The sequence below is a fragment of the Colias croceus genome, chromosome 14 (assembly GCF_905220415.1).
Source record: "Colias croceus chromosome 14, ilColCroc2.1".
In the NCBI taxonomy this organism is placed as follows: domain Eukaryota; kingdom Metazoa; phylum Arthropoda; class Insecta; order Lepidoptera; family Pieridae; genus Colias; species Colias croceus.
In genome coordinates, this window is record NC_059550.1 from 8,651,597 (window position 1) to 8,678,282 (window position 26,686).

At 31.5% G+C, this 26,686-nt stretch overlaps 1 protein-coding gene across 6 annotated transcripts in view; it reads right to left on the bottom strand.

Annotated features, from left to right (window-relative positions):
- The window catches only part of LOC123697499 (disheveled-associated activator of morphogenesis 1), a 101,619-nt gene that overhangs the window by 47,873 nt on the left and 27,060 nt on the right, over positions 1-26,686 (bottom strand). Inside the window, exons 1-2 of one of the 6 annotated variants that reach the window (XM_045644032.1) lie at positions 15,568-15,682; positions 7,454-7,595 (exon numbers count right to left, since the gene is read on the bottom strand). The exons of 1 other annotated variant lie outside the window; for it this stretch is intronic. In XM_045644032.1, coding sequence (XP_045499988.1) covers positions 7,454-7,501 — 48 coding nt within the window. In that variant the 5' untranslated portion in view covers positions 7,502-7,595; positions 15,568-15,682. 4 more of the 6 variants (XM_045644033.1, XM_045644035.1, XM_045644034.1 and 1 more) reach the window with 4 other exon arrangements.

Consider the following 26,686-nt stretch of genomic DNA (forward strand, 5'->3'; position numbering starts at 1 on the left):
AAACAGCCACGCACTAGGCACTTATAGAACCTCCTCTCATAAAATCAGAATCCTATAAAGATAGAAGCAGTTCCAAATCATACAAAAATCTCCAAACCAAAATCAAACTTACAAAAGAATCGCGTTAAACAGAAACAGCTGTTCTCCAAGCACCCATACTTGCACATCAAATCGAATTTACCACCCATAGTACTTAAATCGTCTACAAAACGGAACAAGCGGATCTCATAACAGTTACGCAACACTGACCCCAATTATATTGACGAGTTAATTGAGCCGCTACGTGCGGTGGAGACGATGAAAGGTGCCGTGATTTGATTTCTTCTTTAGTGTTCATTTCTTCCGGATTGTTGTTTGGGTGTTCTAAATTTTTAGGTGTTGTTTCCTCGTGCTAAGTTTTAAGGAATTTGATACATTACTACTTCGGTACTAGGATGTGAACACTCTAATTATTTTGACTGTTTTTTGACTATACTAACAAAATCTTAGCATACAATTTTAAGATGTAACTTTTTAATATGTTCATTAATATTTCAAAGATTAATTTGAATGGAATTTTTTTTACAGGGAAGTATATTTTAAACTCAATATAACATTTACTAACTACGCATGGCAGCATTCCCAGAACTAAAATTACATTAACTATCATAGATTAAGATAAGACTAAAAACTTAATTTGCGAATTACGCAACATAAAAATATTTTTAATACAAACCAATTAGCTAATTAAATTAAAATGTATTGTAGCAATGATTTCAATCCATTCGCAAATATGTAGGTTAACCAAAACGGTTTCCTAACACCGAAGATTAAGGCAATAAATAATACAATTATTAAAATACGCAAGTTTTGACCAATATGTAAATTTTTAAACGGCCATTTTAATTACTAACACGCGATTTGTTTTAGAATTCGTCAAGCTTTTAGCGCGAAATCAAATAATATTCGCAATATCTATGCAAATGGTTTGTTTTCACTTTAACTTTTTATGGTTCTGCCTAAACGTAAATGTAAATAGATTCTAACATGTGCATTTACATGGTCTTTGTTTTTTAAACATACACATTTTCTAGTGTTTCAGTTCATTGTCTAGTGTCCGTCTCCCCGTGACCACGCTCGCTGCAAAGTGTTCGAAACGTCGGGAAAATAATATAATGAATAAATCACGTGTAAAATCCGTTAAAAGTCTTCAATTTCTAAATACACATTTTCATCACTTTCCTTACTATCAAAAACAGTTTGTCTTGTAACTCTTACCACAAAATATGTTAACAATTGTACTATATTAATGCAGACCTACATATAGCTAGTTATAAACAATAATAAAGATATTTAACGACAATACAAAATTTCTTACAAGGATGGGAAGTGATTACGTATTCATTTCGAAATCGAATTGTCTCTAAAAAGAATACATGTTTTTTTACTATATAATCCTAACTAAGAACACGTCGCGTAGCTTCCTCCGTACAACCTCATACAAGAACCACGCCTCACACATCAGTCTACAAATCCTTGACACCACAGTTCAGCATCAATAGTAATTGATTACGTACAATGTAAACATGAACCGACCTCAGATAAACTCTGTCATTCAATGGACAAATTGCCGCGACCTTCACGCCCCTTTGTGAATTTGTTTACTACGAAAAGAATTGTAGAATCCTTTACAAACAATATAAATAAATAAGGTTGAATACGGAATTTACAATGCCTTTGATTGCAACATTTAAAAGCTATTTGATGTTTGTGCTGATTGTTTAGAAGGAAATGAAATAATTGGTTTTGATTTAAAATCTCATTTAGACTTTAAAAAATTGTCTATTTGAATGTTTGAGCTCAATCATGTACCTACTATGAGTACTCTTATATCTCGATTGCAACTAAGCCGAACCAAAACAAACATCCAGTGCTTAATTCCATTCCATTTACTTTTATACCCTCAAAATTAACTAATTAAAAAGAAAAAAATATACAAACACCAAACTAATTAACACTCACGTAACAATCTCAAGCTAACAATGAACTTGTAATGTGGGAATAATTTGCAAATGTTAAAGAATTTTACAAAGAAATTGTAACAATATGCGCATATGTAAGAAGATTTGAATTCTATCAATATGAAGTTTAGACTCAAATCCCGATGTTAGTTAAACTATCCAAGCTATGAAATACAAAAATATTTTTGCAATGTCATGCAGACTAAATTTATGAAATTTCAAAATCGGTAACAAGGAGTAATTTATTTTCTGGCCTTAAAAGTGATGTGTAACAAATGTAACTTAATGTTAATACCAGTCGGTACAGAAGGACACCTTCACTGAAAATGTTTTCCTAAGTCCTTCCACATCTATTAATCCACTTAATACCTATTAAGTTATATCATTATGACACCATACAAACTTTTCACCTTATAAAAATGTCATAATAACAAATAATGTCTCCGTTTGCCTTCTCCAAAAATCGATTATCACCAATCATCGCTCAACTATGTATTACACAACTCTACAACGTTTACGTATAACTTTTTGAAAGTTCAACATGTCAATACGAAAACACAACAACACGTGTGTTTATCTTACAATTAACAACCTCACCGCTACTTACATAAGCCTTTTTAAATTACGATAGAATAACATAGATTGGTGACGTAATGTAAGGAACGTGAAATTCCAAAGTTAGGTCTACTTATAAATACATATGATAAAGGAGACTGAAGGTATTGTGATTTTTTTAATTAAAGAGAATGATGCTACTGTTTTAAATATTTCTATACTCAATAGCCTTTCAATTGACGACGTGTAATATTCTAACGAATTAAAAGTGCGTTAAAATAAGCCTTGTCCAACAAATGAATGACCTTTATAGTCCTTAACAATGGTGAGCGAACCTTCCATACAAACTAAACTCTGATATACCACCAGTTGTTACTCACTCATAATAAGCTATGACGTCATACTATAAATTCCCGCTCAGTTCCCACCAGCCCTCATTTTCACTTAAACTCCCGTCAATCAAACATCAATTCCACTGACCGCGATCATCGTGATCAATAACAACAGTAACAAGATCGATTCATTACCGATATTCATGAATTCAAGGCGAATCACGGAACCGATGACCTCGCAAACACATCTTACTTTCTATCGAAGCCCAAATAAATCTACATTGTAACGTACCTACTATCATGGTTTTTCGGTCAAACGTGAGACGAATTATAGATATATTATGTTACAATGCATCTTACGGATTCTCTTCATTCATACACGAGTCTTTAATTACCAGTAACGTTTTGTGTGAAATAACGGTATATGAATACATTACAGATCCTATAGTTTATCACCTTGTAAATATTTGCCAATTTTTATCAGAGCTTCTATCAAAAAGCTCTGATAAAAATTGATCATTTCTTCTATTAAAACAAAAATTATGTAAAACAACATACAGCATTGATTAACATAGGAAATCTTGTGTCAAAAGAAATAGCCAATCGCGATTTCATAAAGAATAACTGTTTGTATATAGTCACAGAATACATAATAGATATAGTCACACTTTACCCTACAGAAACATTGCTACCATAAAACCAATTGAGTATACAAAAGAGAAACAATAAACGTATATCAATCAATCGATTGTAAAAACACAATGATATTTACTTTCTTTATACCTCTGTCACGCACATATTTGCGAGCAACGTCCATTTTGTATAATCCACGATAAACATCATTCAATTCAATACAGCAACTGTTGTGAATATTTAGCACTGTGCGAAGTATTATGACCAATTTATGTATGCTGATATCATTTATGAGACTCGGCTTTAACATAAATTTTACTTTCATGCCAACATTCCATAACATGCATATAAACGTGCTATAGATAATAAACCATTTGTAATTAAAATATCCTTATCAATTACAAAAGTTAGTTCCTAAAAATATCGAACCAGAAGAGGCAAACTGACTCGATAAATCGAAACGACGATATCAACCAAAATACATTTTAAAAGAGATTTAAGAGAGACATAAAAATGTATTTTACCTATCACAGAGATATCTTTAAAACATTAGACTTCAAAAACAATTTGCAAACCATTTTGCTATAACAAATGTCCAACATACACCAATCACAGCTGACTTGGTGACAGCAAAAGCTGTCAATGACAACGGAAATCATCCAAACAAACACGACAAAGCAATTAGACGCATACCAGCGGCCAATCAATACGGGGAAGGAAATGTTCCGTCGAAGGCTGCTAAGTGTTGGCTATTAACATATCAATCATTGGCCAACATTGGCCTGAAAGTAAACGCAATGTCACGGACGTCGGTAACACTTATTCGTTGCATCGTGGTGTAATAATCGGCTTGCACGAAGCTATGCGGTTGAAATACCACAATTTTTAGGTGCAAATAGACCTATTTTATGAATGATTTGTGCGAATAAGTGGAAAGAGCAGGATTTCTTCATTTTTATTACCCGCTAAAATTCTTAACACTTTATAAAGATACTTACACGCAACTATTAAATCATAATATAATCAAGTAGCTGTACAACTATCTAGACTACCACAAGATCTACATTATTCTGAATATTGAAAAGGGCATCTGCACAAGTTTCCAATCGATGATTACAAATGATGAATCAGAACGTACTTAAATAAATAAATCAAGGAGATTTAATGACTTAATAGATCCAACATAACATAAAACTGTAAGAAACCCTCACACGCCAAATATAGTAACATACAAGCCTAGAAAATAATAATTAGTCTATCTCTTTACTTTAATATAAAACAAAGTCAATTGCTGCAGTCTGTCTGTTCCTATATGTATGCTCAGATCTTTATAACTACGCAACGGATTTTGACACGGTTTTTTTTTTTATATAGATAGAGTAGTCCAGGAAGTTTTTAGTATATAATTTGTCAAGTTTTAGACAAAGCCGGCGAAGCTACGGACAGAAAAGTAGTATAATATAATTAAAACCTTCACACAGCTGAGTAAGATCGCACAACAAGTCCTGAGGCACGCGGAAGCAACAAACGCGATCACGAATGAACTACATTCGCAAAGTGGAAATGAGATTATAACGTTGTGACGATTAGCTTTTTTATTATTCTTGAAGTTGGCCACGTTTTATGAATAAAATCATATTTTTTAAACACAAGTCCAGATGATGCAGTTATTATTAGGAGTCCTTGATATTCAATATTGTAACCTTTCTTATTTACATAAAGTTGCCCGTGACATTTGATATATTTTTCAACTTGGGTTACGCAACACAACAAATATATTAGCTTTATTTTTGTAGATATCCAAGTGGCTACTATATATTTCAAAAAAATTCAGATAATCAAGGGTAATCAATCTTCCCTTTATTACTTTCAAATCCTAGAATCTAAATTTTCCCACACTCATTTCAGAATTGCTCCACTTTTGATGATGATAAAAATCAACCTAACATCTAAAGAACATTGATCGAACCGTCCATTCAATAATTACCGCTGTATTTAAACCCACTAGTACAACAAGTGAACACACGAACAGATAAGGTCACCAACCACAGTGATCGGGAGCAAATGCCTCCACAACATAGAGACATCAATCACTGGGACGCCCACTTGACTGGCGACTGATAGGCACGACTGCGTTAATTAAACATAAAGTTGCATTACCTAACATTGATTTTATAAGTGCTTATTAGTTTTAAAAAGGGCAATAAACATATCGATTGTAAACCTATTAAGATGTAGCGGTAATTTTGGTGATGTAAGTCAATTTTTTTGACAAAAATTTTCGGTTTAATTTAGATGTGCGTCTATAGGAACTGGATAGTGAATTAGAAGTAAATTTTCACGGAAGAACCGTGTGTATACAAGAGGCCTTATCCCCTACCATTAAATCTTATCATACTTCCTTTCCAGCAATACCATTTGACAAATCCTCCTCATTACGACTAAATTAGCAAAACAAATGATCTTCTCCTCGCAACTGAACAGCTTTCTACCGAAAGTAACAGTCGATGCCAATCTGTAGGTCAGGAGTCATGACCAAAAGGAGACAGTCCACTCGTCAAACAATTAACAACACGAGAACCGGTCACGCAGGATCTTAATCTCACGTAAGAGCCTGTGAAAATTCAGTTAAAATGTTTTGTATGAATGAAAAATAAACGGTAGCTTTAAAAGGACAAATTATGGAGTAGTAGGAGAGAATATTTTGGGGTATTTAGAGATGGCAACAGTCCAGTTTTGAATAGAGGTTTGAAGTTTATAGCAATAAACTAATAAATAAAGGACAAAATAATCAATACCTACAATTTATAGGCAAACATAATAACCTAAAACAACTAAAAAACTAATTTTACTCTGTAAATAGTCTTCGACCATTGAAGACCCTATAAAAATGGCAAGCCCTACGCATGAAATCACTTCCTTCCTTATTCACTTTAATTAACAGCCATCAAATAAAATGCCCGAATAAAAGACGCTTTCCTTACTTTTCATCACTTTTTCATACTACAGCCTTGTGAATTTATGAAACCATTCGCAATCCCTAATTACAACGCGGTCGATTTACCCAATGTTCGGTGTGAAACCGATGCATATTTTGCATGCAATCACTGTTTAATATTCCTACATGTTTGCGACATTATTTATCGATTCGCAATGTAAATAATTGTTCTCTTTGCATTTGTTCGAATGTTTCTTTGATTGTAAGCATTGGTTGCGACAGAAAACGCGTGAGTGGACGATAAATACCATTTGATTGCTATTAGCTTTATGATATCTGTAATAGACAATTAAAAATCACAAATTGCCCTACGTAATTAACTTCTATTAAGAATAAATAGCAATTGGGTTTTTCAATTGCTTAATATTTTAAATGTATACGATGATTTCGAAAAAAATTTAATTAATAAAAAATGCATTTAACTATATTATTGATGTCAGTTTTTTGAAAAATATATTGTAATAAGTATTAAAATTCAATCATTTAAAATCTCATTAGTGATATTTAATTTGCCAATATATTTTAATTAATTTTCAGCTAATAAGATTGCAAAGTGACCTAGACACACATTCAATCGCCTTTAAATAAATCACATCGTTATAAAAATTAAATTGTAAACTAATTAAAACACTTAAAATCGATACGCACAGATGTTGAATTACATACCATCTAAACATACCATATTTTAAGTCGATAAAATGAAAAAAAATACTTCTGCGTTATCAATTAAAAATCTGAAAATGTCTTTTTCTTTTGTTTTGTGTGACATAATTGCAATCTTATATTATACTAACTACTACAATGTACATTGTACATATAATTTGTTAGCACAAGTTTAGTAAAAGAAGCAGAATACTCAAGCTCATCCTTAGTTTCGCTGACTTACAATTTACCTCTTACAATTACAAAATAACGTATTAATCTTTAAGACTTACCACATTGATCTTCCCCAGGATGTGACTGATTTGATCCTTGCTGCACATATTGATATTTATTTTAAACACTACTATTATCACATCTTACTTATAGACTTTTAGTCACTGTTTTTGTGACGTACGGTCACTAGTCCACGAGGCACTGTGAAATTTTCTTTGTTATTCCTTCCTGTGATACCAGTGTTTATTAAATTTATTATTGTTTAATTTTAAGAATGCGTTTTAATATGCGTTTGAGGGTTATAAGCTTTTAAAATAAAGAAAGATCGGGTTGTTTAGTTTGTATGATGGAAATTAAGAAGAAAATGTCAATGAACTATTTGTGATTAAAAAAAACAAAAAAAAATATTAACATGGTTGAATTTCAGGTAACAGTTAAAGTAATAAAACCAAAGTAACAAATAGTTTAAATTATGAATAACTCTAACTCATAATGATGAAATAAAAACATCAACATGGTCTATAAATTAAGCTTGAAAGTATTATAAAATTCAAATTAAATAAATATTGTGTCAATCGATATTAGTATGATAAATAGTTTTGATAATATTAGCAATAATCGGTATCATTAGCGAAACGAGTTTCTATTTTATATCTGTCTGTCACCGTAATCTAAACATTTGTGATTTTAGGCAGGTATCCGGTTAATTTTAGATTATTATTAAAATCCTGCTTCTTCTTACAATTAACAAAATGGAGCTAAGTAATGGGAAAATATGAAAAAAAATCTTTAGGCACAAAAAAAAAACCATGAAAAAATTTTTATGATCAAATATATTGTTAAAATTGTAAACTATCTCTTGGTCTATGTAAAAATCACAAAACTGATCACTCATTATTGCGAATACATAAAAGATTTGACAATGACAATGCATAAGAGAGTGTTGAAAGGAAAAGCGTAAACTTTCTATTTTATTGTTTGTTTAAAAATATTGCATTTTCATAGTTTCACATTACCTACTGACAGAATTAATTTACCCCTTTTTGTATTTAAAATATATATCGTATTGTAACACCCACCGAATATAGAAGAGATATAGGTATGAACATATTGCCTTAATGATCAAAATTTCATCTTAAAATTTATAGTATTTCTAACGCTATTAACCCTATATCTATAAACATACATCTGAAACTGCTCTAAAACTCATACTGTGATACTACTAACAAAGAACTGAAAATTTAAAAACCTAACATTTCCACGACCCAAACTAGGCAAAACAGAAAACGCGCCAATTTCATCATTGACCCATCGAACTATCAATACTCAAACATACAAACGCATACTTCATACAAAGCGGAATCACTAAATAGTACAATTAACAAGCGATTTCTCTAAGCACTTCTAATGACTAGCAATTTGGTGTTTTTGCTAATTTGTGCTTGAGTATAATCGAATTCGTTAACCCTTGATTAGCCTATGTCTTTGTCGTCCTAATGAGAATTCCTCACCTTCATAATATTATGTACTTTATTTTTTTTAGAGTTCCTATGCTTTAATAGAGACATCAATCATTTACATAAATAAATTTTAAAAGAATCATAAACATGTATCACATGTTTATAATGAATTTTCGATCATTTTTCCAAAAAAAAGTGTATTTCGGAACTACATAGTTCCTTATTTAATCTCAAAAGTCAACAATCATAATATTTGAAGAGAAAAAGCAAACAGAAACATAGCTAATGAGTCGGGGCACAAAAAATATAACACAATGTATCTATATAAAAAATGTTAATAACACCACAATCTAGAATGCCAATCTATTCAGCACTAACAAAAGACCACAGTAAACTTTATTCGTCAATAGCCAATGTTATTGAATACCAAACGAGATCGTATCATATTGAGTGACAATCGAGCTGCGCTTGCGCAACCGTCATTAATACTTCATTATCCGCCTGGTTGGGGCTTGTTCGATAATTACCGTTCATTGTTTTATTTGGGCGTGTTTTCGTTGCCTATTAATAAGTAATGTACGGTCAGCAATGGGATGTAGATCGATACAAAAAAGATTGTTATATAATTAACAATGTTCTATTAATCAAAGTGTTGTTATGCTGTTAGCACTTCCGTTACGTCCTATCCCTATTATATTTTTTATGTTTATGTTTTCTATAATATTATCATTCACAAGTTGATCAGCCAATATAATTAAATAAACATAAGTACCTAAGCTACGTGTCATGCATTAAATGTCAATCATGCATTCATATTATAATCATATATTTCAAAATTTCAAATAGATTAAGTTAAAAAATCTAAACAACTTTAAATAATCTACAAGCTAAATGCAACTCGCATCCATATTGAAAATGATCGTCAACCTAACCTCTCACATAGTTAAAACACCGCAAAATGTACACCAGCTCTCAGTCTACAATAATAGGTATTCGTTTCACAAGCCAATCGAGCCTTCGCGAATCAGACGAATATTGGTTACCGCGGGTCAAGTGAAATGGAATCTGCTCGTAGATAACCGTAAACTTGAGTCACTTTCGATTTATCTTGATGACATCATTGTAGACTAAGATATCGCTACCAGTACCACAGATTATTAAATAGTTTACTGATACTAGATTAAAAAATGATTTTTAAAATTTGATAGATTTTGAGAGGAAAAAAATAATGATGAATGAATGATGCAATTTGATTTTTGTTTTAGTACATATACTGAGAGTAGAGGACAGATAATTTCACATTTTTAATACTTATCATTCGAACTTCTTTGTTGGATCTTGGATTATTAATACTAAAGACTTTGAGTTTGAGTTTGAGATTAAATAGATACATAATCCTATGCAAAAACGAACTTTAACTATCAAAATGTATTTATAAAATTCCAGTCAAAAAAAACAAACATTAAAGCAATATTCAAATAATTTGCATTAGTTAAAAATTTACTTAAAAAATTAAACTTCAAATAACTAAAATCAGCGCAAAAGTGGCTTATGAATTAATAACAAAATATCGGTCATTTATAATATTATACGACAATTTGCATTTGTATCACATTAGCACATTATTCTAAGTTGTTGATCATGAATAAATATGGCTTTTGAACATTTCATGTTATCTTGCTTATTTTTAAATAAACATAATTATCAAATAACGGTAATATGTTAATCGCTATTCCTTTTTATAAGTCAGTACATAAAATGACTTCAAACATAATACATATAAACAAATAATTCGCTTGTGTGATGGAAACCAGACGGCTGATAAACATACACATATAATTTTAAATAAATACTTATATAGACAATTAACACCCAGACACAGAGCAAACATCTATGTTCATCACTCAATGCCCTGGGTGGGAATCGAACCCACGACCTCTGCCTTGGAAGGTAGGGTCACTACCAACCGAGCCAACCGGTCAGTCAAATATTTATATGAACATACTAGCGGTCCTCCCCGGCTTCGCCCGTGGTACATATTCACGTTTTCTCTACACAAGAACCATCCTCGAACTTCAAGGAATATAATAAAAAAAGAATTAACGAAATCGGTTAAGCCGTTCTCAAGTTATGCGCTTACCAACACATTTTGGGATTCATTTTTATATTATAGAAGGTTATATGTTTAAATAATAATTAATTAGGTATTCAATCTAAAAGGAAGGTTTAACTTGCCTTAAATATTTAATGCCTAGTATTTTAAGAGATCAAATCTATGATAATATCATTTAGCTTCTTATCATTGCTTAATTAGAACAAAATTAAGTGGCATAAATAATTAACACGATACAAAAATGTTTTTTATAAGTTACAGGAAGAAAACTAAGTATGCATTTAAACGCGTAGGTACTTATTATTATTACTATATTTTATACAGTATCAGATTATAATATGGATGTCAGATAAAAGCAAGAACTGCCTGTAATAAAGACATATTATTTAGGTTAAGGATGATATTATAAGAGAAAGACCACAGTATTACCATATTTCCTAAATAATATTGTAATACTGTGGAAAGACTATGTGAAACGTGTCATATCGCGTAAGATCTCATGCTTTCTCTCTGAAGCAAAAGCAAACTTTGCTATCGAAGGACTAAGGAAAATAAACATTTACATTTCCCTAATTATTAAAAACTTACTTTTCAACGTGACGTCGCTTAAGGCCCAGACATGCCAACCCTCATTCTCTTCCGTTATGTTTGGCCACACGAGATCTACCCTTAAGCCTTCTCTAAACTTCCATTAAGATTCACATCAAAATCCTTATAGCGGTATGTAACAAACAGACTCAATTTATTTCACATTCAGAAAAACAACATTGCTAAAGATAATTTAAAAACTACACATGAAAGGAAGTTAAAAAATTAATGTTTTGAAAAAATCGAAAAAAATCGACATTAATTACCATTTCCATTATTCTTGCATAAAAACACAAGTAGAACAATCATATTATAAACAAGGATTCTCCTTGGCATAGTTAAAAACTGTATCTATGTTAAGCAGTACTTTTACGTTTTTATTATTGCATTTGTCGGCTTCTTCACAAATTACATAACAATACGAATGTTTAATATACCATTTATAAACTATTGAACTTTATATTGTCTAAAGAGCAAATTATTACAAATGAAATCAAACGCAAAATATTGAATAATTCATATAAATATATATGTAAGCATTTCTATTAAAATTGAAGAACAATACAAGAACCCTAATCTACTTTCAAACCAAACTGTAAAGCAATAATTAAATAACAAACTTTACTTCAAAAACCTTGTAAATACCAAATTATTTTTCATCACTATTATAACTGTACCCTCATAGGAGGCCCGTGTCCCAGCAGTGGGAACGTATATGGGCTGATGATGATGATGATGATGATGATTATAACTGTAGCTGTATAACTAAACCATTTAACTCTAAAGGCATTTACAACATAATAATATGTTGTAAAACGAAACCTACTAACATTTCAACGACAATAAATTAAACGAAAATCCACTTCAACTTCCATAATTCAACAATTCGAATAACACAAAATAAACTATACAATAAACGGCCCTTAATCGGTTCAATAGTTTCCAACAATTATGCAAATTAGAATATCTATTGGCAACAAGGTTAAACGTTATTACCGGCGAATAACTTTCACCCAAGTGTTCATAAAAATTTCCATGTAAACGTTTTTAAATTAAAACTCTTGCTCTCTTTATTTACATGATAATAATAGCTGTAGCTATATTAAGTCATGTTATACTGACTTAAAAACGAACGAATTCTACCATATTCATACTAAAATTACAATTCTGCAAGCCTGCAAATGCATCTGTAAATGTAAACAGATGAAAATTCCAAATTATATCCAAGTTAAAACAAAACATCAACTAAACAGAAGATGAAGACTTCATTTCACCTGTTTTATTGTTTTGATAAACATTAATTAGCTTCTTTAACCCAAAACAAATCGATTAACTTGATCTAGCCTTATCTTTGGTACCTACTATTTATACCATAACAATACCTATTGCAGAACAAATTCTGCTATTCTACAAAAACAAATAACAAATAAAAGAGTGTGTGTACGTCTTATGTAGACGCGTTAGAAGTTATACTTCTTTGGCGTATGGAAAAAATACTAGAATATACAACTTGAACATAGTTATCAATTTTCATACCACCTAGAACTAACTTCATGCTGTTAAATTTAGGTGTCCGTGTGCGCGCGCATCGTAAAAATTCACTCTCATCATTTTTCTCCATCGCGCCAAAAGAAGTATAACTTCAACAAATCCCATAAAACAACTACTACGAGTAGTACTTAGTTCCCTACCAACCTAATTTTCCCCTTCAGTCGATCAAAATATTTTCAACACAAAATTTCACTTGCAAATTTTTTGCAATATCTTAGAAATATTGTAATCTTGCAAATGCAACAGTGAGGAAAGAGATTGCTGTAACAACAATTTCGCTGTGCAACTAACGATTTATATCCCATTACTGTATCTTGATGATGTGACGTGTACAAATATTGTAAAATTAATATCATCCTTATTAATGTTACTATTAACAGCCACTTTATATTTTACTCATTTTCCTCAACCAAGCTAAAGTAAATTGCAGCATTTAATGACAAATTTAACTAAACTAAAATGGATTTGGATTTGCCTTCTTCTATCTACCTAATATCTATACTAATTAACCGACTTCAAAAAAAAGGAGGAGGTTATCAATTCGGCCGGTATATTTTTTTTTTTTTTTAATGTATGTACACCGATTACTCCGAGGTTTCTGAACCGATTTACGTGATTCTTATTTTGTTCGATGCGGGATGGTGTCGAATTGGTCCCATAAAAATTTTATTCGGATAGGCCCAGTAGTTTTTATTTTATGAGCATTTTTGTCTGTAGGTATTTGTAAATTTTGCAAGTGCAAGTTTGAAGTCGGTTGTTTTTAACGTAGTTATCACTTGTATTATAAAGACGAAAGGTTTGTAATTATGTATGTATGTATGTATGGTTTTCACGCATAAACTACTGGACCGATTTTGATGAAATTTGGCACAGACAATCTTAAGACCCTGAGAAAGAACATAGGCTACCTTTTATTGTGATATATGTACCACGGGCAAAGCCGGGGCGGATCGCTAGTCTTGGATAAAAATAGTAGACGAATAGGAGAATATTTCATATTTATATATAAGAATATACAGCACAAAAGGATAAAGTTTATAGTTACGTTAAAGACAAAAAAAACTATACGTATAAGCAGGGAAAGTAATTAGAATAGCAATCCATTACCGTCTGCGGTAGGAAAAATCGATTATGTCTGGCAACCTGCACTTGGCATAGGATAGGGATTGCCTGCAGGTATTCTTGTTTTCTTTTTTTCTATCATTCTTTCTTTTCCCCCATTTAAATGATTCTTTTAGATATAGATGGCTTCCTATTTCATATTTGTTTCACTTAATTAAGTCAGTTTATACTTGTTATACCTACTAAACAGTAAACTTACAAAAATTGTCATAGAATATTACAAAAAACAGATGCTTGACAATTCCAAAAAATATTTTCTTTGTAAAATTACAAATATTAAAAGACATACAAAGAAATAATAAATTATTTAATCAATATAATATTAAACTCACGATTATCTATGCACATTAACGGCACTTACATTATATCAGTCACGATATTTTATTCTTAACTACGGTATAGGTAGGTAATATAATATAAACATTTACATAAATTTAATAATATTTTTTTTCATCCATCCTATACTTACTTCGATAAATATTTCCCGATTACGTTAAAAATACAGATAATATATTACGTACCATTAATATTTTCTGGAAAATATAAAACTGTCACAAATCATTATTTTTCACTTGCAAAAACACGCGCGATTTATTTCTTGAGTTTTTATTTTTATTTTTTCTTTCTTCGTGGCAAGAGTCATCAATTGTCACATTAATGAAAATTATCTAACTACCGTCAATAGATAAAAAAAGTGATGAAGATAATTGTCTATGCGCACTTTAATTTTTAATAAAACAATTATAAATTAAATACTTTAATAAAAAAAAACACCGTATACCTATTATAATTAGTAATTACTAACCCAAATTTTATTTTAATGTAGAATATAAAATAGTAAAAACTCTCGCACAGATTAAAAATAAATAAAAGTAAACAGACATGATAATTTCACCGTAATTATGTTTTTAAATAAATCAAGTTAAACCGGAGCAGCATTAAAATGCGTTAATTTATTTAATCATTTCACTTTCCTTTACAAAGGTCGACAACTCGGAAGGCTTTAATTATCTACAATTAAAATATTGCACTTTGTGTCCAAGACCGACATCGTCGTGAGATAAACTTGAACATGATACTGATAAGAGAATTTTCTGATTATAAATCAAATCAGACTCTATTTTAAATATAATATGTACCTGAACTTTATTTCTTGTTTTTTTTTTTTCCAAAAAATTACGAAAAATCTTATCAAAAAATATCGCAAAATCGTACCAAAACGCGACCGCAAAAAAAAAAAAACACACTACCAACATAATACATACAACCTCAAACGCATCACGTCATTACTGGACAGAATTGCACCCAGTAGGTAATAGGTATCACACAATTAGCATACTTCACTGTTATTCACAAGAAGGAATCACATAGCACTTCAAAACATTCGTACATGGCGAGCGCACGCCACCGCTACGCACAGGTGACTGAGAGCGACCCGTTCGCTGCAAGCCGATACCTACGTACAACAGACGAACATTCACCAAACTATAGCACGGTGAAAATAGAAAACTCACCATGCGCCTTCTATATACATTATTTTACTGCAATACGTACCTGTAACAGAAATAAGCATTTTTAAGTATATGTATAACAAAAATCTTCAAAACCGCTTTCAAAATTGTCAGAACTAAACCACATAATGAAACCACATGGTAAGCACCATCTTCCAAATTAAAAAAATAAATCTAAATCGTGTACCCAGTCGAAAGTTCTGAGATAATAAACTGAAATTCAGTCTTATTGCGAACCTCCTCCTTTTTTGCAGTCGTTTGAAAATTGTCAGTGTCAAATGTGTGTCAAATAAACCTTTTTTCGAATTTTTTGCTGATCGATTCTCATTATATTGTTAGCGACGAATTATATCGCCAATAGTAAAATGGTTCAATTTGCAAAATCGATTAATGCTTTTGTCAAATCGTATAAAAAATGGAGGATAGTAGGTCGTCATATAAAAGTGCTCAGTAAACGAATACAATAAAATTTGCTCACTTTGTTGTATTTTGATTTAGAAATGTTAAATCATATATTTTTCAAATCAGCAGCAATCTATATTTAGACGATGCATTCACTGTATGGAAAATTGAAAACTCATATAAATATGGGTAATTATTATCACTATAATACAAGAGCAAATAATTTATTTATCTTTAACAATTAATATTAGCAGAACTATGCTCAACACACCAACTTATCTCACATGACCATTAAATAAAAATAAACAGTAGCAGCATACATAATATCATAATCTTCATAATAAATAATATCATCTGACGAATAATAAAATTATTGGTTCCAAATCAAACCTCTTTATATACCTACAGATTCCCACAATACAAAGAAATCAGAAGCACCACTATACGTCTTACAATACTTACCATCCCACAAACTTCCACAGACCAAAATATTCAATAAATTTCACCAAAAGCAAACACACGCAACTACAGGTAAATCAAAACATTTGCCATACAAACAGACACAATATGATAAGAGATAAAGAGAGGCACAATCGAGATAGCTGATAATGTTTTGCATACAACGAGTGATAAGATTCACGGCCATGGCTTATGTTTCCTGAAATTTAATATAGAATCTGTAAGATGTGATCATTTATTAGAATATCTAAAGATCGTAATTATTCTTCTGTCTTCTAATGTATCTGGCATGTTTATAACGCCACCACTGCTTGAACGGTGAAGGAAAACAGCGAGGAGGAAACCAATCTAAATCAGGTCTGACAATCAAAAGTTCGAAGACATGTAACATCTGCCAACCCGCACTTGGCGAGCATGGTGAATTACTGCCTCGAGAGGCCCGTGTCCCAGCAGTTGGAACATAATAGGCTGATGATGATGAACTCAACAAGTCAGTCAGTCTAAAATCAAATGACCAATGTGACCAATGTGGATTTTAATTCTTCAATGCAATTTCCTGATCAACAATGTTACAACTACTCAAAGTGAAGGTAAGGTTTAATCCATATTTAATCCATATTACCCTTCTTCAGATTAACTGTCTAAGCACTAATACTGTAGACGTCGAGTAAGCTATCTTACCTTACAAAGATTATATCGATTTATTCAGTTCCTATAGTATAGATTTGCTTCATTGTTGATGATTTAAATTACTAATTTGGAATATTTTGCACTTTCTGAAATTAGATTTATTACGATATAGAACGAAAAAATTTATTCACAGGCGATTGATGGGAGATATTGCCAGTGAGGACAGAATGGACCCCTCCTTTGTTAAGTACAAATCATCCGAATGTATTAACAATTAACCCACATACGAACTAAATCACAAAGTTAGCAACTACATACTAATACAATGCATTTAATTGCACACATCACACATAGAACCATACACTTCTTCTAGTATTGTATTACTTCTATCTCTAGGTAATATTTATTCCAGATCACATTACTACATCCTCAATAACCACCGAGTTATCAAAGAAAAATGAATGAGCCATTACAATTCACCTGCCGAGTTTCGCAATGCCAATTAATTACTTGGTTAAACATTTTATCCATTTGCATTAATTAATTAAGGTGTGTGCCTTAATGTGCTATAACTTTGCGAGCGCTAAATAAATAAGCCTTTATTTTCACGAACTTGTATTCAGTACTCACTCCAACTGAAATTCCGCTGGGAAGCGAAATTCCAATTTTAGGAACTAATATTTATTACGGAAAAAGAACATTAAAGGTTACTTACTAGGTACAGAAATAGATATTTCTAGTACATTATATATTAACACGTATAGGGTTTTCTTTTCAAACGGTAAGAGTAGTGAGGGTGAGTCAAATATTGACCCGTGGGGCAATTGAAAGATTAGCCTCTCTTATGACTAGCTACCAATGCCTCTTACTATCAGAAAACTATTACCATAAAACCATAATTGATAACATAGCCTTATAGTATATCCTTATGCATCTCAACAACCTTGTAACATAACTGAATATGACCTTGATATGAACACTATTTCTACATATTCACAGCTGATAATATTCAACAGCAATCCGTATCGATGGCGAGGCGTGACCGTGGTTACAACATGCACTATTCGGTATATTGTTTAGTAACTATGAATGTTTATGAGCTATCAAATATAAACCAGTCTTATTAGGAGATATTTCATACCACATAATATTATTATGGTAAACAAGACAATAACTCGTGTAAAAAAAAAATATCAAAGTATGAATATACTAGGAACATCGTGTTATAACAACCATCAATTCTTTCATAAACTTACATAAATATTTTCGCAACAATTAATTCATGCCGAAAAAAATGCGTACATAAAATTGAAGATCAGTCATAAACCCAAAAATTACCCTAAGTACCTCATAAAAAGTGCATTATTCATGTAAATATAAGCACAGTACGGTTATTTCTTAACGTGCGATTATGTATCATTGAAATATATTGAGCAACACTGCAAACATAACGTTGTTCCGAATGCATCCAGTGTTTATCTCTTTCCCACACTATTTCAAATGTGAGACAAAAGATAAATCAGAGGCTGCCGGTAAAATCATTTGCATAGTTCCGGTGGAGACTTCACTCATTGAAATCCATTAAGTGTATTAACATTCCTATTATGCAAGACTGGGTCAGCCATAAACATTAGCTGTTGAGGACATTAAATTCTTAATGGACACAAACTCCGACGAATTGTTTCGACGATCATTATATTTTGTAAACACACACGCCTTGAGGCGTTCTCATACTGAAACAAAAGGCACTGTATTCCTAACACTTCTTTCAAAGCTTCAAAAGTTTTCTTTGCAGAATTCAAAATCAACCCGACACATTTTCAGGACGTACAATTTTCAATTGAAAATACCTAGTCACCTTTACATCCTAGCTCATAAATGTTGCAGGGAGAAAGTACCTAAGCTTTCTAAGTTCACATATTGTGCCAAATTATAATAATTAATAGAAAACATAGAGAACGAGTTGATAGGCAAATAAAGTAATCAACAGGCAGACAAGTTCTGATAGAATTATGGTAAAAATATTAAGCATATAATTTCTCTCCTCATTATTTCCCATACAGCTATTTTTATTAACTTTTCAACTACTAATACAATAGACACAAACAAAACAAAACGAACACTTGATCAGCTCATGTCAAAAACAACATTCCCATCCATCCACCCGAATCCACTCTATACAACATATTATCATCATCATACTTGGCACGTAGCAGAACCAATATGAGCAGCTCATTACCTCTACGCTCGTGTCACTGCGCAACCCATTTGCGTATATGGCGCTTTGTGACCGCTAGACTGCATCTCTTATGGCGTCATGGGGTATGGTGAAAGCGTTTCTGTGTAATGCATATACAGACGTATATACACCTATATCTATGGAACAATATTTCTTTGTTCGGGTTAAGGTGTATGCACTTCTTATTGTGTAGTTAATATGCAATTGTATTTTAAAACAGAGTTCTAAAGTTCTGGACAGCCAAATTCGACATTGAGCATCTGATAAACGTTTCATAACATAGTCAAGAAACAAAATAATTTGACTTAACACTAAGGTAATTTTAATAACAAAGTACCAATGTCTATGGAAACAGGTTACTTCAATACTAAAGATCTGGGATTACATTTTCTCATAGTTAACATCTGGGATTACTTTTTCTATGCAGATAATAACACGTGCGTCATGCAAAATCATTGAAAACGGAATCCCTAAAATGTATTTAAGCCTATTAAAAGGACGAGGAAGTATAATTTAATTACGGTTAAATAAAACGCACCCGATAAATATAGACAAACCTAAATGCAAATGAGTGCAACAAGTAAATCGTAAGTGGTATGCCCATATTACAATCTCTTCTACGACCAATTTAGATAAACATGCGTCATTACACGTCAAATTACATTATTAACCCGTCAAATGGGGGCACGTACAGAGCCGAACATAATTCATGAATAACATCAGAGTCACGAAATCGCTTTTGGACATCGATACTGAGCCGTGTGGTTCTGAGAACACTACAATGGCCTATAAAAATGACTATAACATTACATTTATTACGTCCCAATCAATTTCGTTCCTGGAAATCGGAAGTAGACCTCACAAACATCTATAAGAGCAAAAGATAGGGCTGATAAGGAAAAGAAAACGATCGAAGCTAACAATAATGCTAGAAAAGTTAAATCATATACAGCTTTACGAATTTAATTCAGAAATAACAGAACCATAACTAGATCTACACCAATACCAAAAGTCAAAACAAGGACAATCAATAATCAAAACAAACAACCACAAAGAGGAAGAACACGATCCATTAGCTTAGACCAAAAATAATGTCCATATAACAATGCATGCAAATCTAAACAGCCGTCACTAATTCAGTGAAGCAAGTGAACCTAATAGAGTAATAGCATTCATATTACGTAAAGTGGAACACGCAACAATGCAAGTGCACATCCAGGGCATTGTGGGTTAATGGTGTGGTGCAGGGGTGACGTACCTTTGGCTATGTATATTGAATAAATAACATTACAATTTAAATACTACAGGAATTACTTCAAGATGCTAAGATATTATTGTAGGTTTGTCTAAAATAAGGAAAATTGCTTCGACATACTATTTGAGACTTGCTTCTATTCTTACTCAACTGTTTATGTGAATTATCTTAAAACGGAGATCGATTTTAAGGTTTTACTGATTAAGTCATCAAAGTTCAAAGCCCTAACGAACCATGACTATTTTTTGTAAGTCTCCAAGGGTTTTGTTTTTAACAATCATAATATACTGAACACTGTACCAACGAAACTAAGTTAAGAAAACGAATCAACTTTGAAAAAATTTGATCATTATTAACTCATAAATATTACTAAACCAAATGTTGGCGAACGCTGTTCTATTTTAAATACAAGAAAAACCAGGTGTGCAGTGATGATTGTAATAACGCGTGTGAATGCCTGTTTATGTTGGATATGTATCGGGAATTCGATAAAAACTCACTGTTTCGTCTCGTCTGTGAATATATTGTCATTTATGGAGATGGGTTATAGAACGAGTAGCGGGTTGAAGTTTTTAGAACATGTAATTAATTACCAGCTACTAACACTTACGTTTGCATGATTTAATTATGTTTCACACTCAAATAGTAATTCAGTCGGAAACCGCGCAAAACCGTTCGATTACGATAATATGTGGCTGTATATTTATGTTTTTAATAAAAAAAACTCAAACCTCCAAGAAATATTTGCTCCTTATTCTTATATTCTCCCAGGCGAAGTTCACGTGGATAATATATTCTACACATCTCAATGGCACTTAAACCATACAACATTACCATGACAATGGTCATATCAATTCTATATGTAAACTAGCTGTGCCCCGCAGTTTTACCCGCAGTGCTCCGCTCTTAGCGTGATGATATATAGCATAAAGCCTTCCTCGAAAATGGGCTATCTGACGCCGAAAGCATTTCAAATTTAAATCGGACCAATAGTTCCTGAGATGAACGCATTCAAACAAACAAACTCTTCAGCTTTATAATATTATAGTAAGAATAGATAGAAATATTATTAGATGACATCGATGTTTAATAGGACTCAGCTTCCGCATACTATTTCTGGCCTAGTGTAAATATGGCACGAACTTTTACGGCGACAGCTGTCGTTAAAACCATTAATAGAACTAATTTTAAGATACGACACATTGTAAACATCGTTACAACTTTTTTTGGGAGAGGAATTTAGATTAGTGAGCGGTGATGTAACTGACATTAATGAGGATAGAAATAAAATATACCTACCTATATGATATCGGATCCTGTATGTGTAAAGAATACTTTATAGCAGTGAAATTATTCCAGATAGATTAGTTTTCATACGTAATATTTAATTGAACTAAATTTATAATAAAAGTTGGAAGAGTAATAGATACGAATAAACAAAAATATGAATGTACTTGATAACACTTAAACGTTTAAAAAAGAAATAAAATATAAAACATGCAATAAACAATAATTGTTGTCGTACCTACACGATGTTACCCTACTGAATAATTAAAAAGAAGAAAAACCATACATTTCAAACGGCTTAACGTAAGCCGATCCGTATAACTATTGCGAAGCTATCATAAAACGTAATCCATTCCTAAATTAAAAGAAAAGCAATGAAAGAACTAGAAAGAAATAACATCGCGCGTCAATTACGTGGCTTTTGAAAACCTCAAACAATGCGACATTAAAACTCTTTATATATAGTGTACAAAAGCAAAGAAACATAATAAATAAAAGGAATAAAAATCTAGTTTCTTTTGTTATACGTAATTAAACGTTTACGAGTAACAAGAGACACGTAAATATTTTATGCAAGAGCTCTAAAATTGATATTAGTAGTATTATAAAATGCACAAATAATTTGTGACATATAAAGTTTTTATTAACATATCTTTACTGATTTCAAAACTCCTGAAAAAATCTAAATACGGATAAAATTTATATTATTTAAGATCGTAGTTAGTGTAATTTTAAATTAGAGATTTGTTGAATCAAATTGAACATTATCCTCTGTGACTACATGGGTGGTCTTCGCACATAAAATTGCACCACTCGAAATGTGACAATTTATGCGGCTTTTAAATAACAATAAAATTGCAATAAACTTAATGCGATACCAATTTTGAGAGACGTTCAGCCGACTTTCAAAACATCATACAGAGCCGGCACTTTTTGTTATCACTTACCCGATCAATTACCATTGAACATTTTCGTACATTATACGAGCAAGTTTAACATTACTTATAATTTAAAAAAAAAATATACTAATAACAGGAATTAAAGAAGTGCAAGGGCAAGAATAGCTGACTAAAATGTTATACGTAGTGTAGTAGTATTTTATCCGCCTAATTTACCGGTCTATTTTCCAGGGTGACTTTTGCGAAGATAAATCTTTTACCTAGTTTAATCATTGTTTGAAATCGAAGTGTATCATAATAATTAACATACCTTAGACGCCATTTCATAGTTCTGAACTACGCAACAGCTAACTCTAGAGAATATTTAAATAATTATCATAATTCACACGTACATCGGAAGTTTCCTCCTTATTCCCAGCAGACAGATTTTTAATTAACTTTAAGTACTTACATCATAAGTTCAAATTTATTCCATTTTTTATTAAAATCCATCTACCTTTTTCTCGTGTGAAATAAGAGTGCTTACGCAAGGTATCCTTTACTTGTCATTCTCCATCGGACATTAAATGCAAAAAAATGTCGCTAATTTATTTGTCTTACTTGCAGTATTAAAAGCTTTTAAAGCATCAAACTGATAACATGGAAAAAGCCTTGACACTTCATGAGATTTAACATTTCATCAATATACTACATACGTAGAAACGTAACTACATTTTGCAAAATAACCAGACCCCATTGTTCTACCTAAACACTACTATAACATGCCCAATAAAACCTTTTTGTAAACAAACCAGTATAGCAAAGGCGGTCAATACAAAATTAATATGCAAAACGTCGAACCTATAATAGCTAGTCATAAAGTGCGTATGACGAATATTAAACAGGCATATTGTACTGTTAATAGAAAGTCCCATTGACCTGTTAAAGATTGCTACTTATGATACTGTTACTCTTTTTAACCGACTTCAAAAAAAAGGAGGAGGTTATCAATTCGGCCGGTATATTTTTTTTTTTTTTTTTTTTTTTTATGTATGTACACCGATTACTCCGAGGTTTCTGAACCGATTTACGTGATTCTTTTTTTGTTCGATGCGGGATGGTGTCGAATTGGTCCCATAAAAATTTTATTCGGATAGGCCCAGTAGTTTTTATTTTATGAGCATTTTTGTCTGTAGGTATTTGTAAATTTTGGAAGTGCAAGTTTGAAGTCGGTTGTTTTTAACGCAGTTATCACTTGTTTACTGTGTCTCATGAGAGGTACTAGAATGAGTAGGTACTCGATTACTGTCTCATAAGCTTTGGGAATAACTGCGATAAATTATTGTGTTCTTCAAAGCTCTTAAAATTGGTCGAATTCACCATCATAAGTACCTAAATGAAAGTTGAAGCCAAAAAAAATAATAGAGTATCAAAACAAAGCGAAGTGAAATATGTGGTAGTTTCATTTCACGTTGGTTTTATGAAATGAAACTATTTATTCATTCTTTATTCTTTATGTTGCACCTATACGTAACCTAATAGCCTAATAGGTTACTTATTCCTCAGTGTACAATTCTTATTGAAAATATGTAGGCCTTTTAACTTTTACCAGTGCAACAAGGACACCTTCAATGTAAACTTAACAAAATCATTTAATTACTGTCAAACTATAACAAATTATCCTAAAAAAATCAGACAAATTACTATTTATATAGTACCCATAAACACATTCATTTCACGACCGTATAATACACATATAATTAATATAACAACTATATTAATCCCTGAATACATAATAAATTATTCATACCAAATATTTGACCGACGTCAATTAAAACATACCACGCCGATTAATCCAACATATACCAATTAGTCGTAACAAATTTGACCCATTGAAAAATCAAGGTTATTAATTGTAATACTAATTATAAATCGAGATAATTAATGGAGTCATTTTTCAAGTGTTGTGTTTCTTGTAAAGTATATTTAAATGTGCTTTTCCCGTACTCAAAGGGTAAAACGGGACCCTACTAAACCTCCGCTGTCTGTCTGTCTCCAGGTATCTCATAAACCGTGATAGCTAGAACGCTGAAATTTTCACAAATTATGTATATATATTTCCGTTGTTGCTATAACAACAAATACTAAAAATTAAAAAACATATTAAAGGGTTTTTTTTAATGTTGAAAAGTTAGTCTAGAAGCCACGATTTTTTAACTTTAGTCAAAGCCTGTAACCCTTCCTATTCTACACTTTAATAATTAATCAAAACAATATTCAAATCAATATTTCTAGACAACCTAATAGCGCCAAATAGTATAGAACTTGGAACAAACATAAACAATAATCGAACATGACACAATACACGACTATTATACATAATAACTTAGTGATGAATTTAACCAGAAGGGTAAACAACAGTATGTCAAAAACTATTTAGGTCCAAATACAAGAAAACTCAGCCATTATCAACCATTTTAAATCGAGCGGAATAAATTATATTGACAGTGTCTTTATCTATTCGGGTGATTTATAAAGCCTTGTATTTAAATTTGTAATCTAATAATTTGGGTTGGAATTTCAATAACAATAATTATACAAAAAAAAATCAGCATAAAAACCATACAACGTAAAACGTACACATACTTTAACAGAATATGCATGATCGTATGTGTTACAACTTCTACATCCAAATATACAGATACCTGTTTATAAAAGGTTGTTAAACAATGTAAAAACAAAGGTTTATTCCTATTCAAACAAACGATGCATCAAATACATATTTTTTTATTCTAATTACAGAAATTATAACAAGGATATTTAATTGTAACTAACAGTACTTATCATAGCAAAGGTCATCAAACTTTTAAAATGAAACATTTGGCGACACACGCACACGCGGTCGAAAACTATAAACATTGCCAAATTATATTTTTATGATGTATCATTGTAAATTAAACTCATTTATATTCATTACGTCATGAGTATTTGTATTCGGTTTGGTTAATTCAGTTAAAAAAGCATAATTCGACTGGTACCGATTTCATTACCAACAGCACTACTAAATTATTAAACGGTAAAATTATACAACAACTAGCTTACCGCCAGCGGCTTCGCCCTGAAACGCTTTGTCTAAAACCTAATAAATTATATACTAAAACCTTCCTCTTGAATCACTCTATCTATTAAAAAAAACCGCATCAAAATCCGTTGCGTAGTCTTAAAGATTTAAGCATACAAAGGGACATAGGGACAGAGAAAGCGACTTTGTTTTATACTATGTAATGAATGAATAATGGAAATAAAGTCTTAGTAAAATATTATCAAGCAATTAATCCACACAGAGTTTTTTAAATTTTACATTAGCATGTCAGTAACGCTCTTCAAATCCCCCAACTCTAAATGCCCGAAAAATATTATTTTCTCCTACTGAAATATGCTCTACTCGGCTAAATAAGAATTTCGCTGCATCACGACCATATGCCAGCGAAAATATAATTGCCATAGTAAAAAAACAAAACCGGTACACAAAGTTGATCGTCATTATAGTCTGATTAATTGATTATAACACTCGTGTCGTGACATTTGACGAGATCGTTTAGCCACTTTCACGGATTACATTCAATTACATTACTTTAACAGCTTAATATTACATAATGATAGTGCTAATTTGTTGTAGATGTGTAGAAAAAATTACGATACGTCACAATAAAATTTTATAGTCCGAATGACAGCTTTTTATTTAATGTGTGTGAAACTCTGTTCGGTTTAAAAAAATTGAAACCATCTACACAATA